General features: G+C 41.8%; 1 protein-coding gene across 1 annotated transcript in view; it reads right to left on the reverse strand.

Moving 5' to 3' along the window:
* Positions 1–15,973, reverse strand: part of CARMIL2 (capping protein regulator and myosin 1 linker 2) — a 582,193-nt gene that overhangs the window by 406,921 nt on the left and 159,299 nt on the right. Inside the window, exon 18 of the mRNA XM_033941489.1 lies at positions 13,624–13,752. Coding sequence (XP_033797380.1) covers positions 13,624–13,752 — 129 coding nt within the window. The remainder of the gene's footprint in view (positions 1–13,623; positions 13,753–15,973) is intronic.

Here is a 15,973-nt window from a genome sequence, read left to right on the forward strand (position 1 = left end):
GAGGAAAAAAAAGATACACTAGTTTGATCAAGATCACAAGAAATGTCAGACGGGGATGCTGGATTTGCCACCATTGCAAGCTCCAAGGCTGTGAACACCATCTCCACAGCATCTGTAACAATAACAAGTTCAAAGAACAGAACACCCTATACCGCCCTATAGCGAACATTCCGCTCCTAACCAAACTGCTTGAGTCCATTGTCTCCTCCCAACTCTCAGCCTACCTGGAAAGATTCTCTACCCTCCTACCCTATCAATACGGCTTCAGACCCAACTTCAGTACTGAAACCCTCCTGATTTCCCTAATCTCGAAGATCCAACAACTTCATTCTCACAAAAAATTTGCCGTTCTCCTTCAATTCGACCTCTCTGCAGCCTTCGACGTTGTCCATCATGACATTCTAATCTTCTTACTCTCCGAGATAGGCATTAGCTCCACAGTCCTTGACTGGTTCTCAAACTTCTTACGCTCTCGCTCTTACAACGTTACCAAGAATGGTACCTCATCCTCCCCGTGGAAACCGACATGTGGAGTCCCACAAGGCTCCCCCCTATCTCCTATCCTCTTCAACATTTATATGTCCTCCCTGAACCTCCTCCACCTTTCCCCCCTAGAAACACTCTACACTTACGCAGACGATATCCTGGTCCTCCTCGAGACCGACGCAAACCTCACCAATCTCGCAGCAAACATCTCTTCATGCATAACCAACCTTCAATCCTGGGCCCTCGCTGTACAAATGAAACTGAACGAGTCCAAAACCAAACTACTTTGGCTTGGCCCTAAACTTGATCATCTACCCACTTCCATCCCACTGCCCACAGGCTCCTCTCTACAACTGGAGTTCTCTAGCAAAGTCCTGGGCATCACCATAGATTCCTCGCTATCCTTCAACGACCACCTCAATTCCCTGATAAAAAAATGCTTTTACAGCCTTCACATGCTGAGGAAAGTGAGGTCCTGCTTCCACCAAAAACACTTTGCCGTGCTCGTACAGTCCATCATCCTCTCCAGATTGGACTATTGCAATTCCATTTACCTTAGCTTAACAAAGAAAAGCCTCCACAGACTCCAACTAATCCAGAACACAGCGGCCAAACTTATCTTCTCAAAAAGTAAATTTGACCATGTCTCTCCGCTCCTGTCCAAGCTCCACTGGCTTCCTGTCATCTCCAGGGTCCACTTTAAATGTGCCTGCTTAACCTTCAAGATCCTCCACGGTATCCTTCCACCTCTTATTCCTCTATCCTGGAATTCCTCAAATCCATTCTTCACTAGATCCACGCAAAAACTAAAATTATCCCTCCCCTCCTTAAAAGGTATCTCCCTCGTTGGTAAACTCGGTTCCTCCCTCCACTTCAGAATCGCTCAGTTATGGAATAGTTTCCCTTCCCCTCTCCGCAACTTGAGCCCCCTTCTACCATTCCGTAAGCTTCTGAAGACCTGGCTCTTCTCCAAAACGTAACCTCATCCCCTCCCTAGTATTATCACACCTAACCTCTCTTCTTACCTACTTCTATAAATCTACTGGAGTTCCGTTCCTTCACTAACCATGTAAACCGTGTCGAGCTCCACCTGTGGAGATGTTGCGGTATATAAACCCAAGATTTAGTTTAGTTAATTTAGTTTAGAACACCTAAACTAGGAATTAAACCCAAGTCATTTGCCCGGCAGAACCGAGGACAGCTACTGAGCCATCAAACCAGCTCGGGGCAGAATTTTAATTGCAGCTCCACTGCTTGCAAGTTATCTGCCAAGAGTCATTTTGGAAAACCATCTTTCATTTTAAGAGTATGTGCATTCCTCTCTTGAAGTGAAGTGTTTCTGAATTATCTAATATCTTTTCAGTAGTAGCTTAAGGCAAGTTCCATTAAGGTACAGTAGGTATTTTCTTGTGCCTGGAAGGCAATGGAGAGTTCTGTGATTTGCCCGATTACAGGGAACTGCAGTGGGATTTGAACCAGGCTTCTGTGGTTCTCAGCCTGCTGATCTAAACACTTGCCTGCTAATCTGTGGCTTCTATTAAAGTCATTGTGGTGGTCAAAATGGTTATCCAAACAATCCGTTCTTAAGACTTATTTTCAGTTGTATAAAAATAGGAAGTTTTTGTCTCTTCAAGTGAAAATGTTTTCCTGACATTGTTTATGCCACATATAGGCTCACGGAAAGAAATGTCTAACTCTGAAATATGATAAAGGTTGTGGGCTATTTTATCATTGTTATAAACTAAACTAAACTAAAGCTCAACTTTATATACCGGGTCGTCAACCTAAGAAAGTTCGACTTGGTTTACAACAATTAGATAAAAACTAAAGAAAATTTATAATGATTAAATAAAAACTAAAGAAAGTAATAGCAAAAGTTTCAAAGAGATTAGTTTTTTTTTTTTCTCTTATATCATATTTATTGCTTATATTTATTTATTTTCTTCTATTCGGTTTACTTTTTAATGTACATCTTATTACAACTATATTTGATATTAGATATAGATATATATCTTTTGAAATTTACTAATAAAAGTACAAGAAAAAGAAATGCAGCCTAAATGATCTTTTTTCATAGCAGTGGAAGAAATTCCTTCACTATAGTATAAAGCAGTGGTTTCCACTTGCAGGCCTGAAGGGCCACCAACAGGTCAGATTTTCAAGATATGTTTAATAAATATACATGAAAGAGAATGTATTAATATGTATCTCGTGCATATTCATTAGGGGTATCTTGAAATGTTTGGGAAAAAGAAAAGTTTTTAGAAATTTACGGAAAGATTGGAAAGAACTGGGGCTCCTCAGAATTAAGGGAAGTTCATTCCATAGTTGAGCAAGTTTAAAAACCAAATATGATTAGTTTAGAGATAATATGATTGATTGGACCAAGACAGAGAAATGTTGATGATGAAAAATATGTCTAACCTTTCTCAACATTCGTAAACTAAAAAACCATTTCTTGACCAGGGAATTTATTTGGTCCTTAAAAGGTAAGAGAGGAATCAAAAAGGACTCCCAATATCTTAGAAGAGAACTCGATCTGCAAAGAGGCCCCAGATTCCAAAGCTACAGTAGGAGGAAGACAGTCCAATTTTGGACCTAACCACAGAAGTTTAGTTTTAGCTGTATTAAGCTTCATCTGGACAGAAAGAGCCCAGGCTTGAAGTTTGAAAATGCAATGATTTACTTTGGAAACTAAATTGGTAATATCCAAATCGATCTCAATCAGTATAAAGATATCATCCGCATAGGTGAACAGCGTTTCCCAAGCTGACAGCTTAAAAGTATTCAGTGTAGTCATATAGAGATTAAATAAAATTGGAGAAAGCATTTTACAAATAACAAATATATTAACCAACAAAATAAAGTTGGGGAAATAAACAAAATTAAAGCAAACTTCTAGTTCTTAAAATAGAAATTTTAAAGTTGCAACTTCTTCAGCATCCTTTTTTTCATTAATTCAATTGCACTGTGGTGTACTTCAAGGTTTAGTTCTATCACCACTATTCAATGTTTTACTCAGCCCCCTTGAAATATTCATATAATAACACAACATTAACCTCACCTTTTATGAAACCACGTTAGGATTTTTTATCATCGACTGTAGCGTTAAAAACTCTGATGCTCATAGAAGTCCTATGAGCGTCAAAGCTAATACAGCTGCAGTCAGCGATAAAAGAGCCTAATGCGGCTTCATAAAAGAGGGCCTATGAAGCCGCATTAGGCTCTTTTATCGCTGACTGCAGCTGTATTAGCTTTGACGCTCATAGGACTTCTATGAGCATCAGAGTTTTTAACGCAGACAATATTCTTTTAATTTTTCCTGTAGCCCCTTTTGACTTGGATTTAACTCCTCTCCAGAAATGTGCTGATTCTGTCACAAGTTGGCTTTCTACCCGAAAAATAATTCTTAATCCTAGCAAGACTATGGCTTGTTGGATCATGATTACTTCCTGTACGGACCATAAAAGTTAGGCTATTCAAAACTGACCATCCGTTGGAAGCTGATGCCTGTCAAATCTTTCTGTTATCTCAGTGTCATTTTTTATTCTACTTTATTTTTTGACCTTTAAGTCTCTCAAATAGTTAAGAAAAGATTCTACTGGCTATGGTGCATTAGATCTATCAACATAATGTTAGACTTTAAATCACTGCACACCCTTCTTCATGCATTTGTCATTTCAAGAACTGATTACTGTAATTTCATCCTTTGAGGTACCAAATTGCTCTGATTCCAAACACTACACAATGAAGTGGCAAGACTTCTCTGTAAGGCCAAACTTCACAATCACATCACTCCTTTATTAATTCAATGCCAATTCAAAATTTTATGTCTAACCTTTAAAGCTCTGCATACCAGTCAACCCCCTTACCTAGGGTTACCAGATTTTCCCGATAGAAAATCCAGACCAATGGCCATGCCCCCAGCCCCACCCGCGTCCTGCCCCATCCCATACCCAGCCCCGTCCCTTAACCTGTTCATGCGTCGGGACGGCATACATGCATGCATAGCAATGACATCGGAAACTTTTCAAAACATGGACAAAGTGCCAAGTTTTTAAAAGCCATCTGGACCCCCTGGCTGGCCCGGAACGTCCTCTCTGACGTCAGAATTGCCGTCGGGAAGAAGGCTTCTGGGCAGCGAGTAGCAGCTGCGATTAGCAGGAGCAGGAGGTAAGGACAGCAGCAGCGGCGGCGGACCGGAGGTTTTTAAATCAGGCCTGGAGGGAGGCTTTTTTTTTTGCACGCGGCAAGAAGGTAGGAAGCCAAGCTGGCTTCGGGGGTGAGACAAAGTCTGGAAGGCAGTGAGAGGGACATAGGAAGGAGGCACTGGGGGCACTAAGGACATAGGAAGGGGCACTAAGGACATGGGAAGGAGGCACTGGGGGCACTAAGGACATAGAAAGGGGCACTAAGGACATGGGAAGGAGGCACTGGGGGCACTAAGGACATAGGAAGGAGCACTAAGGACATGGGAAGAAGGCACTGGGGGCACTAAGGACATGGGAAGGAGGCACTGGGGGCACTAAGGACATAGGAAGAAAGGAAGGAGAGAATAGAAAAGGACAATTGCTGGGCCTGAGTGCAGAAAGAAAAAAATGAAAGAAAGGATACACAGTCAGAAGGAAACACAACCAGACACTCATGAAATCACCAGACAGCAAAGGTAGGAAAAATGATTTTATTTTCAATTTAGTGATCAAACTGTGTCAGTTTTGAGAATTTATATCTGCTGTCTATATTTTGCACTATATTGTCTATTTTTCTATAGGTACTGAGGTGACATTGCATATTTTAAAGTCATCTGCCTTTATCTTTGAAACCCCCCCCAAATGTAAATGATAATTAACATTTTCTCTGCGTATATTGTGCTTTGTAGTTTTTAAAAATTTTATGGTTACCATTATGAATTAATAAGATATTATGAAGCTCATAATTAAAAAAAAAACCAAATGTCTAAAAAGTGGCCTAAATGGGTACTTGGACGATCAAAAAGCCTGATCGTCCAAGTACCCATAATCAAAACTGTGGGTGGGGTTTGAGCCGCCTGGGCCAATCAGGCCCTAAGGCCAGCCATTCAACGGATGGCTGGCCTGCCGGACGGATGGGCTTGGCACCTGTCCGCCCGGCCAACAAATTTAAGGTACGGGGAGGGAGATTAGGGAGGGGGGGGGTCAAGGGGTCGGCGGGGTCTCATGGGTCGGCGGGAGGGGGCCGATCAGGGGATCAGGGGGGGGCATTCGGGTAGGGGGTGCATTGAGGGCAGGAGGGTCTGGGATCCCTCCTGCCCGTATCTTAGTGGGGGTGGGGGGTAGGGGGTTTGCCTGAGCAGGAGGGCTTGGGCTCCCTCCTGCCCAATCGTAATCGGCAGGGGGGGTGCTGCGGGGCACAAGTGCTAGGGCTCCCTCTTGCCCAATCGTAATCGGCAGGGGGGGGGGTTGCCGCAGGGCAAGAGGGCTTGGGCTCCCTCTTGCCCCGGTCTTCGTCGGGGGCTGAAGAATCGCCAGGGCAAGAGGGTTTGGGCTCCCTCTTGCCCCAATCATTGTAGGGGGGAGGGATTCTGTAACTGGTGTTGTTTTTGACAGACACCGATTACAGAATCCAGCTTTTAGGCGAAGGACTGGCTCCTCCTTTGCCTAAAAGCTCTTGTTTTGGGAGTTAGGCTTTTTTAAAGTTGATTATATGTTGTTAGTGTAGAGGTAGTGGTGGTCTTGGCGTTTAAACAGCTGAACATAGAGGCAGGCCATTATTTTAAAAAAACAAAACTTCCTTTTGGATGTTTTTTTGATAATGGACATTTTCCCTGCTTCTACTTTCAACATTTAAGGCCTTAGGCCAAAAGGGGACTTAGACTTTTTTTTATTATGCCCCTCCACGTGTACATGAAAAATGAATGGAAGAAATTGGGGGCGGGATTGGGGGCAGGGCTAGGGCGGGTTTGACAATTAATAGATGTCCCCTAGCAGAACGAGACTTGGGGGTAATCGTCAGTGAGGACATGAAGTCTGCCAATCAAGTGGAGCAGGCTTCGTCCAAGGCAAGACTATGTTTCTATTGATGAAAAAAATAAATGGTCACGTTAATAAAGGACCAAACTCACTATGTAAAGCACCTTGAAATACTGAGCTACATATTTCCTACTAGAGATCAAATCTGCTAAAAATACAGTAGAATCTGAAAATGGGAAAATAAATTTCTATAACAGACTATGGATAAATCTCAAATATTATAAAATTAAATTGAATATACAAACTAGGGTCCAAAAGATTCTATATAACAGAAAAAAAACCATTAGTTGGTACATAAATGTACGTTCTACACAATCGAAGGCCTTATCTGCATACAGAGAAACAGAAGGCCGGATCATCCATTGTTTTTGCTAAATTTAGCATATGAAGTGCCAATCTAGTATTGTTTGCAGAATGTTTTTGAGCAACAAAACCTGTTTGGTGCATATAAGGGAAAGCCTTGGCCAACCTCAGGGACAAAAGTTTAGCTGAAATTTTCCCATCCACATTGATTAAAGAAATAGGCCTGGTTCTTTTTGTTATATAGAATCTTTTGGACCCTAATTCATTTACAAAAGTTGGATAGTTCAAAGTCTAATAGATGCTGGCATTGTCATCCTGAAGTAAGGACACTGGATCACTTGTTGTTTTATTGTCCCTTGATACTCAACTTTTGGAAGTCTATTTGGGGTAACATTAATAGGATATTGGAGGCTTCTATTCCATTGTCATATGACATTGTTTTATTTGGGACTGTATTGTAACCTAAGAGTCCAGTTAATGCAAGCAAGAACAGACTTATTATTATGACAGGGGTAGCTATACAGTTAATGAAAAATTGGAAAAACTGGAACAGACTGAACTTCAACTTTTGATGGGAAACTCTGTGTCAATTTTATAGATATGAGAGAATGAATTCTGAACTGGGACATAATAAAAAATTTAAAGAAACTTGGGGTCCATTAGCAGAATTTGTAAAAACTGATTGATCAAGTAAGCCTTTGATTCCTAATTGATCTTTGCGCACATCTAGGCAGGGTGGGCGGGAGGGGTGAAATATACTTTATATCATTATTTGTTTGGATGTAAGTGCTGATTATTGTATTAATTGATTATATATTCTTTACACTTTGTATTTGATTTGAAAATTAATAAACTTACAAAAATTAAATTTAATAATGGCTTAAGTAGTGGTGGCATTTGCCTGCCTTGTGCAAGGATACCAGCATTGTACTTACCTGATGAATGCCAGCATCAGAACATAAGATTGTATAAGATCCCCCAAGTATCTGTGATCCTTCAGCTAAACAGTGCTGCCATCTACTGGTTATGGATGGATCAAAACCAAGTGAGAGCATTAGAACTCATAGCAAAACTAAAAACGTATGCTGGCTTTTACTAAACAGAGCTTCTTACTGTGGGCTGGCATGGTAAATGCTCTGACACTTGTAGGAACTGAATGAATGTTGGAGCTTTTACTTTGCTGGCCTGTGTAAGAAGCTCTACTGCAGTTTAGTAAAAAGAAGTCATAGTTCCATCTTTTAAAAAATAACAATGCAAAGGATAAAACAGGCATATAAAAATCATGACAAAAACAGTGAACATCCAATAAAACCATCAGAGAAACACCAAATAGTTTTATTTCTTGATATAGTCCATGTGGTATCCTGGGGGGGGGGGAGGGAGGCGATTTGGATAAATTGCTATTGCAGATGGAGCAAAGATTCATTTTCAAATTCAATACTTTGATACCACATGAATTAAATCAAGAAATAGACTATTCAGTGTTTCTCTGATGGTTTTATTGTCATGATTTTATGTACCTGTTTTATCCTTTGCACTATATTTTTAGAGATGGAACTATTAGTCCTGCTGCAAGTGCATTGCAAATGCGCTCACTTGGTTCTGCTCCAACCATAACCAGTAGATGAATGTTTAGACTTCTGTTTTAATTTTAACATATTTTTATCTGGAATCCCCTGCTTTTCATTTGCCATCTATAAGAACTATTCATTATTTTATCCTCCAGTGGGATGACTTTAATGCACTTTAATTTATTTTTAATTATTGTTTTCAAACATGTTATGACTTTGTAGACAACACCCCTCAATTTATTTCATCCATTGCTTGCTATTTTGGCCTGTTTTACTGCTTTAAAAGATGTTCCTCAGATGTCCTTTTAGGTCCTTTAATATCCTTGGTCGCCTTCTGGATAGGTTTGTTTTTGTTTACTTGTAGCCCAGTGGAAGCTTATTTATGACTAGTCATGGAAACAGACCTTTTATGCGATCTACAGTACATATTTATTTCTTTAATTTTAGTCACCGTCATGGACTTTAAAGTGTTTGGGGGGAGTTTTAATCCTGTTTGAAGTATTTCAAGATTAATTAACATAGAAACATAGAATATGATGGCAGATAAGGGCCACGGCCCAACAAGTCTGCCCACTCTAATGACCCACCCCCCTAAGTTCTTCCTTGAAGTGATCCCACATGCTTATCCCATATTTTCTTAAAATCTAGTACGCTGCTGGCCTCAATTACATGCAGTGGAAGATCATTCCAATGATCAACCACCCTTTCGATGATGAAATACTTTCTAGTGTCGCTATGAAATCTCCCACCCCTGATTTTCAATGGATGCCCTCTTGTTGCAGTAGGTCCTTTAAGGAAAAAGGTATCTTCTTTTACCTCAATACAGCCCGTGACATATTTGAACGTCTCAATCATGTCTCCCCTCTCTCTGCATTCCTCGAGTGAGTATAGCTGCAACTTACCCAGCCGTTCCTCATACAGGAGATCCTTGAGTCCTGAGACCATCCTGGTGGCCATTCGCTGAACCGACTCAACTCTCAGCACATCTTTTTGATAATGTGGCCTCCAGAATTGCACACAATATTCCAGATGAGGTCTCACCATGGATCTGTACAGCGGCATTATAACTTCGGGCTTCTGGCTGACAAAACTTCTTCGGATACAACCCCTCATTTGTCTAGCCTTGGATGAAGCTTTCTCCACTTGATTGGCAGTCTTCATATCTTCACTAATGATCACTCCTAAGTCCTGTTCTGCTGCAGTTCTTGCTAAGGTCTCACCATTTAGGGTGTAAGTTCTGCATGGATTTCTGCTGCCAAGGTGCATGACCTTACATTTTTTTACATTAAAACTTAGTTGCCAAGTTGTGGACCAGTGTTCCAGTAAGAGTAGGTTCTGCGCTATACAGATACATATAAGTAGGTAGGGAAAACTTGCCTCACCAATCAACTGCATTTTTTTGAAGGGGTGAATGAACATGTGGATAAAGGTGAACTGGTTGATATTGTGTATTAGGATTTTCAAAAAGCATTTGACAAAATACCTCATGAAATACTTCGGAGGAAATTAGAAAGTCATGGGATAGGAGGTAATGTCCTATTATGGATTAAGAACTAGTTGAAAGACAGAAAATAGAGAGCAGATTTAAATGGTCAATATTCTCAGTGGAGAAGGGTAAATAATGGGGTTCCTCAGGGGTCTGTGCTGGGACCGCTGCTTTTTAACATACTTATTAATGATCTAGAGATGGGAATAACTAGAGAGATAATTACACCCCCACCCCCTTTTATGAAGCTGGGTTAGGGATTTTTATTGCCGGTCGTGGCAGTAAAAGCTCCGACACATATAGAATTCCTATGGAGCCTTGGAACTTTTACCACCATGGTCGGTGATACAAAAACAAACACTAGCGCAGCTTCATAAAAGGGGGAAGGGGATAAATTTGCTGAAAAATTGTAAGAGGACTTTGTGAAAAATTGTGTAGAGGACCTTGTGAGACTGGGAAACATGGCATCAAAATGGCAAATGATATTTAATGTGAGCACGTGGGAAAGAGAAACCCGAACTATAGCTACATGATGCTGGGTTCCGTGTTAGGAGTCACTGCCCAGAAAAAGGATAGGATCTAGGTGTCATTGTTCAGGATACATTGAAACCCTATGCTCAATGTGCAGCGGCAGCTAAGAAAGCAAATAGAATGTTAGGAATTATCAGGAAAGGAATGGAAAACAAAGATGAAAATGTTATAATGCCCCTGTATCGCTCTATGGCAGTGTCTCTCAAACATTTTAAGATCTGGCACGTTAAAAGGAGCAAATGTTTTTCACAGCACATTATAACAATTATAAAATTGCAAAACCAATAAATTATTAAATTTGAGAGTTATTTAAAGTTCTTTATGAGTAATTGTAACAATGGTAAAACTATAGTAGATAGAATAAAATTGCCAATCAACATAACATAACAATCAACTTATATACCGCAGGACTGTGAACTTCTATGCGGTTAACAAAAGTTTATAATAATGTATACAATTGAATAAATTGAAAATTACATAAGTTAAAGAATCAAAAAGACAGGTCGTCCAAGTACTGATAATCGAAACTGGTTTTAGACGTATCTAAAGTGTTCAGCAAAACAATGTGGACTCCCAGAGATTAAAACAATGATGTTTATAAATACAAACTTAAAACCAGTTTAGGCCTTTTCACTGCCTCTGTACCCCAGAGCGAAAAGGGCGTTTTAGAGGAGTGGATAGGGTGAGAGGTTGTGGGCTGACCTACACTTAGTCATCTGGCAGCCACAATCAAAAAGTTTGGCAGGTTGCCAGATGGAACTTATATGTTTTGACTTAGACAAAGTCAAAACAGGTATAAGTTCTGGATCGTGCCGCTGAGCTGATCGTGGCTGATCGCAGCTGCCACGATCAGCTCAGTGGCCCAGGCAACCTGTTCCCCCAAACCTGTAACACTCGTGGTAGGAGAGATGCCCAATCTCTCCTGCCAGAACTGGCAGATCTTCACCGGCAGTGGAGATGCCCAGTCCAAACCCAGACCCCCCACCCACTAGGACCCCTCCAGACCCCCCTAACCTTTTTTTGATGGCCAGACGAATGGGTCCGCCTTCATCTGAATGGCGGGCCTGCCCATTCCTATTGCATTGTGGGATGCAGTGGGGAGGGGCCTAGGGCCTGATTCGTGGGGTTGGGGGGTCTGGATAGGGATGAACGGGGGTCCATGGGATGGTCTGGGCAGTCCAGCAGGGGGGCCGGGGGCTGTCTGACAGGAGGGACTGGGCATCTCTGCTGCCTGTGAAGATCGCACAGGTTGGAGGGGTGGCCGGCAGGAGAGACTGGGCATCTCTCCTGCCAGTGAATATTGTGCAGGTTCTGGGGGGGGGGGTGTCCAGCAGGAAAGATTGGGCATCTCTCCTTCCGGTGAAGATTGCGTGGGTTCAGGGGGGGGGGGGTTCCAGGAGGAGAGATTGGACATCTCTCTTGCCGCTATGTGTCAGGGGGAGGGTCATGGCGGTTGGCAGCAGGAGAGATTGGGCATCTGCCACGATTGTTGTGGGGGGGGGGGGATGGTTCCACGATTTTCTAACCAGTGTTATGACAAATGCCGGTTAGAGAATCGTGCTTTTAGGCGAAGGACTGGCCCCTCCTTTGCCTAAAAGGTCTTGTTTTGGGTGTTTGGGCCATTCTCAAAAAAACCCCAAACAAATACATTTTGGACTTTTTTTTTTTTTTTTTTTTATAATGGACATTCCCCTACTGCCTACTTTGTGCGCCTTAGGCCAACAGGGGACTTAGATGTTGTTTTTTTATTATATCCCTCCATGGGAATCATTCTCAAAAACACATAGATGTCCAAAAGACAGCATAAACCAGCACTTGGATGTCTTACTAGTCAAAACGTCCACATTAGCATTCTCAAAACAGACTTTCTAGATATTTTTTGGGTTGTTTTATCCCCATAGAAACATGATGGCAGATAAAGGCGCTCTACCGGCACCTAAGTTAAATGCAAAACACTATTTAAAAGACTTTTAAAAATGAATTCCAAAGTGCCTGCCAGCATCTAAAAAAAACGGCACCAGAATCTCCCCTATGGAGGTGCTTTATGGCGCCTGCCACTGTAGGCTTGGCTAATGCTGGAAGTGCATTAGGCACCATAAAGCACCACCATAGGCATGATTCACATTAAAAGGTAGGTACTGGAAATGTAAGCCTTGAAAACCCTGGCCTACATTTCCAGTGCTTACTTTTGCTGACAGCGTGATTCTATAAATGGCGCCATTTATAGTATCCAAGCCTATGGGCCCCTTTTACAAAGCCACAATTGCAATGCTGCTGCAGTAAAAATACAATGAAGCCCATTCAATTCTTATGGGCTTCAGTACATTTACCACAGTAGCATATCTACCACGGCTTTGTAAAAGGGGCCCTATGTTAGACAAAATATTTTTGTGGATAGACAAAAAAAAGGAATCTAAATAAATATTTACAAAAAAGGTCTATACTTCCAATGTAATACATGTATAAAGTTATAACATAATAATAATAATAATTTATTTCTTGTATACCGCTGTACCAAAAGTTCGAAGCGGTTCACAGCAAAGGATAACATACAACCAGTATTTAAAATACAAAATAAACAAGATAGTATTTAATACAAGAGAAAAACAATCAGTAAAAAGGATACATCAGGTAAAATCAATAAAAGTTAAGACAATGGCTCAATTTGAAAATAAAAGCTGTTAAGAATCATAATAAATTTGATAGTAACATTAGTAAGAGGAAAACATATCAAACAGGCTTGTTTTTAGTGATATTCTAAAGTCAAGATAGGAAGTAGCTTCAAGTATTAATCTTCCAAGCCATGTATTCAATTTGGCGGCCTGGAATGATAAGATTCTGTCAAGGAGCTTCTTGTATTGGCATGATTTAAAAGAAGGATAATTAAATAGGTTTATTCTATGAGTATTCCTGTTAGAACTATTCATGGAAAATTGGGAAGCGATAATTAGGTAGCATCCCAAAAACTGTTTTGAAACGAATACAGGAAAACTTGAACAGAATTCTAGACTCCACTGGCAACCAGTGAAGTTTTTGATAGTAAGGGGTAATGTGTTCCCATTTCTTTAAACCAAAGATAAGGCTAACCGCGGTGTTCTGGATTAGTCTTAGTTTTTTGAGTAATGTCAAACCAGTCCTTCCAAACCATACTTGTTCCAATGGATCTTTAAAAAACAGTCTTTAAAAATTCTTTATAAAGAGACGACTGTACATAACACAACACTGACTTACACCTTACCTCTTCCTTTGCCTGGCCTCCCTCTGTGTTGTCCAAAAGATTTCTATTTTTCTTTATGATGGCCTCATCTTCTGCATTTTCTCCATGGATTAGAGGAAGATCCTGAATCTGACTCAAAATTCTGTCTGCCTAAAATAAAACAAAACTATTAAGCAAATTACACTGTACATATCCTATTGCGTGAAATAGCATGAGGCATAATTGAATAAGAACATAAGAATAGCCTTACTGGGTCAGACCAATGGTCCATCAAGCCCAGTTGCCCAGTAGTTCTCACGGTGGCCAATCCAGGTCACTAGTACCTGGTCAAAACCCAAGGAGTAGCAACATTCCATGCTACCAATCCAGGGCAAGCAGAGGCTTCCCCATGTCTTAACAGACTATGGACTTTTCCACCAGGAAATTGTCTACACCTTTCTTAAAACCAGCTACACTATCCACTCTTACCAAAACCTCTGGCAATGCATTCCAGAGCTTAACTATTCTCTGAGTGAAAAAACATTTCCTCCTATTTCCCTGTAATATTCAGTACTAAACCCAAAAAAAGCGAGGAGACAGAAGGGGGAAGAAAATGCAAGAAAGTAACAGGCCGAAAACTTAACTGTATGTACACAAACGCAAGGAGCCTAAGGAATAAAATGGGAGAATTGGAAACTAAGATAACCTAGACATCATCGGCACCACGGAAACAAATGGAACGGATACAAAGATCGGTATCTACTAACGACCTCCAGGGTAGTCCTAAGAGACTGATGGAGAAATGACGGCAAGATTAAACATGAATGCAAGGGAGGCAACACAGTTATCATGGGCGACTTCAATTATCTGGGGATAGATTGGAACCTAGGCAACTCCAGCTGCAGTAGGGAGATCAAGTTCCTGGATGGTGTAGGCGATTGCTTCCTGGAAGAACTTGTCAAGGAAAATACAAGAGGAAATGCAATTCTGGACTTAATTCTAAATGGACTACGAGGACTGGCACAAGGTATAGAAGTAGAAGGGACGCTGGGAAACAGTGATCGCAATATGATCTGTTTCAACCTGGACACAGGAACAAAAAATCGATCCAGAACGACTGCTACGGCATTGAACTTCCGAAAAGGGAACTACGAAGGGATGAGAGTCATGGTGAGGAAGAAGATTAGGAAGAGGATAAGCACTGTAAATGCACTAGAGCACAGTTCTTCAACCGCCGGTCCGCATAAAAATCTTGCCGGTCCGCGAAGGATTCAGGACCCCGCCGCAGCAAAAGGTGCCGGTGTCAGCTGACGTGCAACTTCCTGTTACCGTCGCTATGCCTGCCACCACGGACTCCTGCCGCGTTTGTCTCCGCACCCCCAGAAAAGCAGCGGCAGGTCTGTGTGCTTTTAACTTCGGCACACAGCTGCCCCTAGGCAGTATTTTAGCGCGGTTTCATGAGGCAGCCTCGGGGCCTTTGGTAGGCCGGCCCACATCGCATCATCAAAGTGGGTCGACCTACCAAAGGCTCCGAGGCTGCCTAATGAAACCGCGCTAAAATACTGCTTAGGGGCAGCTGTGTGCCGAAGTTAAAAGCACACAGAGCTGCTGCTAGCCTACATAGAGGTAACATTTTCTGGATAAGGGGAGGAGGGAAGGGACAAGGGAGGAGAAGGGGCTGACAGGGGAGAAAGGGAAGGGACGAGAGTTACTGTTGGATAATAGAAGGAGAAAAGGAGAAGGGGTACTCCTGGACAAGGGAGGGGAAGGGGCTACTTCTGACAGGGGAGAAGGGAAAGGGAAGGGATGAGAATTACTGTTGGATAAGGGGAGGAAGAAAGGGAGAAGGTACTGCTGGACAGGGGAGAAGGAACATTGGAAGGAAACAGCTGGCAGGGAGATTAGAGGAGGGGAAGGAGTCAGGATGGAATGGAGAGATCAGATGAGGGAAAAGGGAGAGACAGAGGAATGACAAGGTAGAGAGAGATTGATGCTGGGAAGGGGGGTCAGATGAAAAATAAGGAAAGAGGGACAAAGATGCTAGATCTGGTGTAGGAGAGAGGGGCATAGAAAGAACGCAGATACCATATGGGAAAGGGAGGGGTGAGGGCAGACAGTGGATGGAAGAGGCAGATGCTGGATTGAAGAGACAAAGGGCAGACGCTGGATGGAAGAGAGTGAAAAGACGATGAAAGCAGAAACCAGAGATGACAAAAGGTAGAAAAAAACAATTTTATTTCTATCTTGTGATTAGAATATATCAGATTTAAAATATGTATCCTGCTAGAGCTGATGTTAGACATAACTGGGGAGTGCAAAGCCCAGGCAGTGTGTCTTTAGCTTCCAGCTGGCTTAGGGCTCTCTCTGACCAGGAGGCAGTTGCCCTAATTGC

The sequence above is a fragment of the Geotrypetes seraphini genome, chromosome 4 (genome assembly GCF_902459505.1).
Source record: "Geotrypetes seraphini chromosome 4, aGeoSer1.1, whole genome shotgun sequence".
Classification (NCBI taxonomy): Eukaryota; Metazoa; Chordata; class Amphibia; order Gymnophiona; family Dermophiidae; genus Geotrypetes; species Geotrypetes seraphini.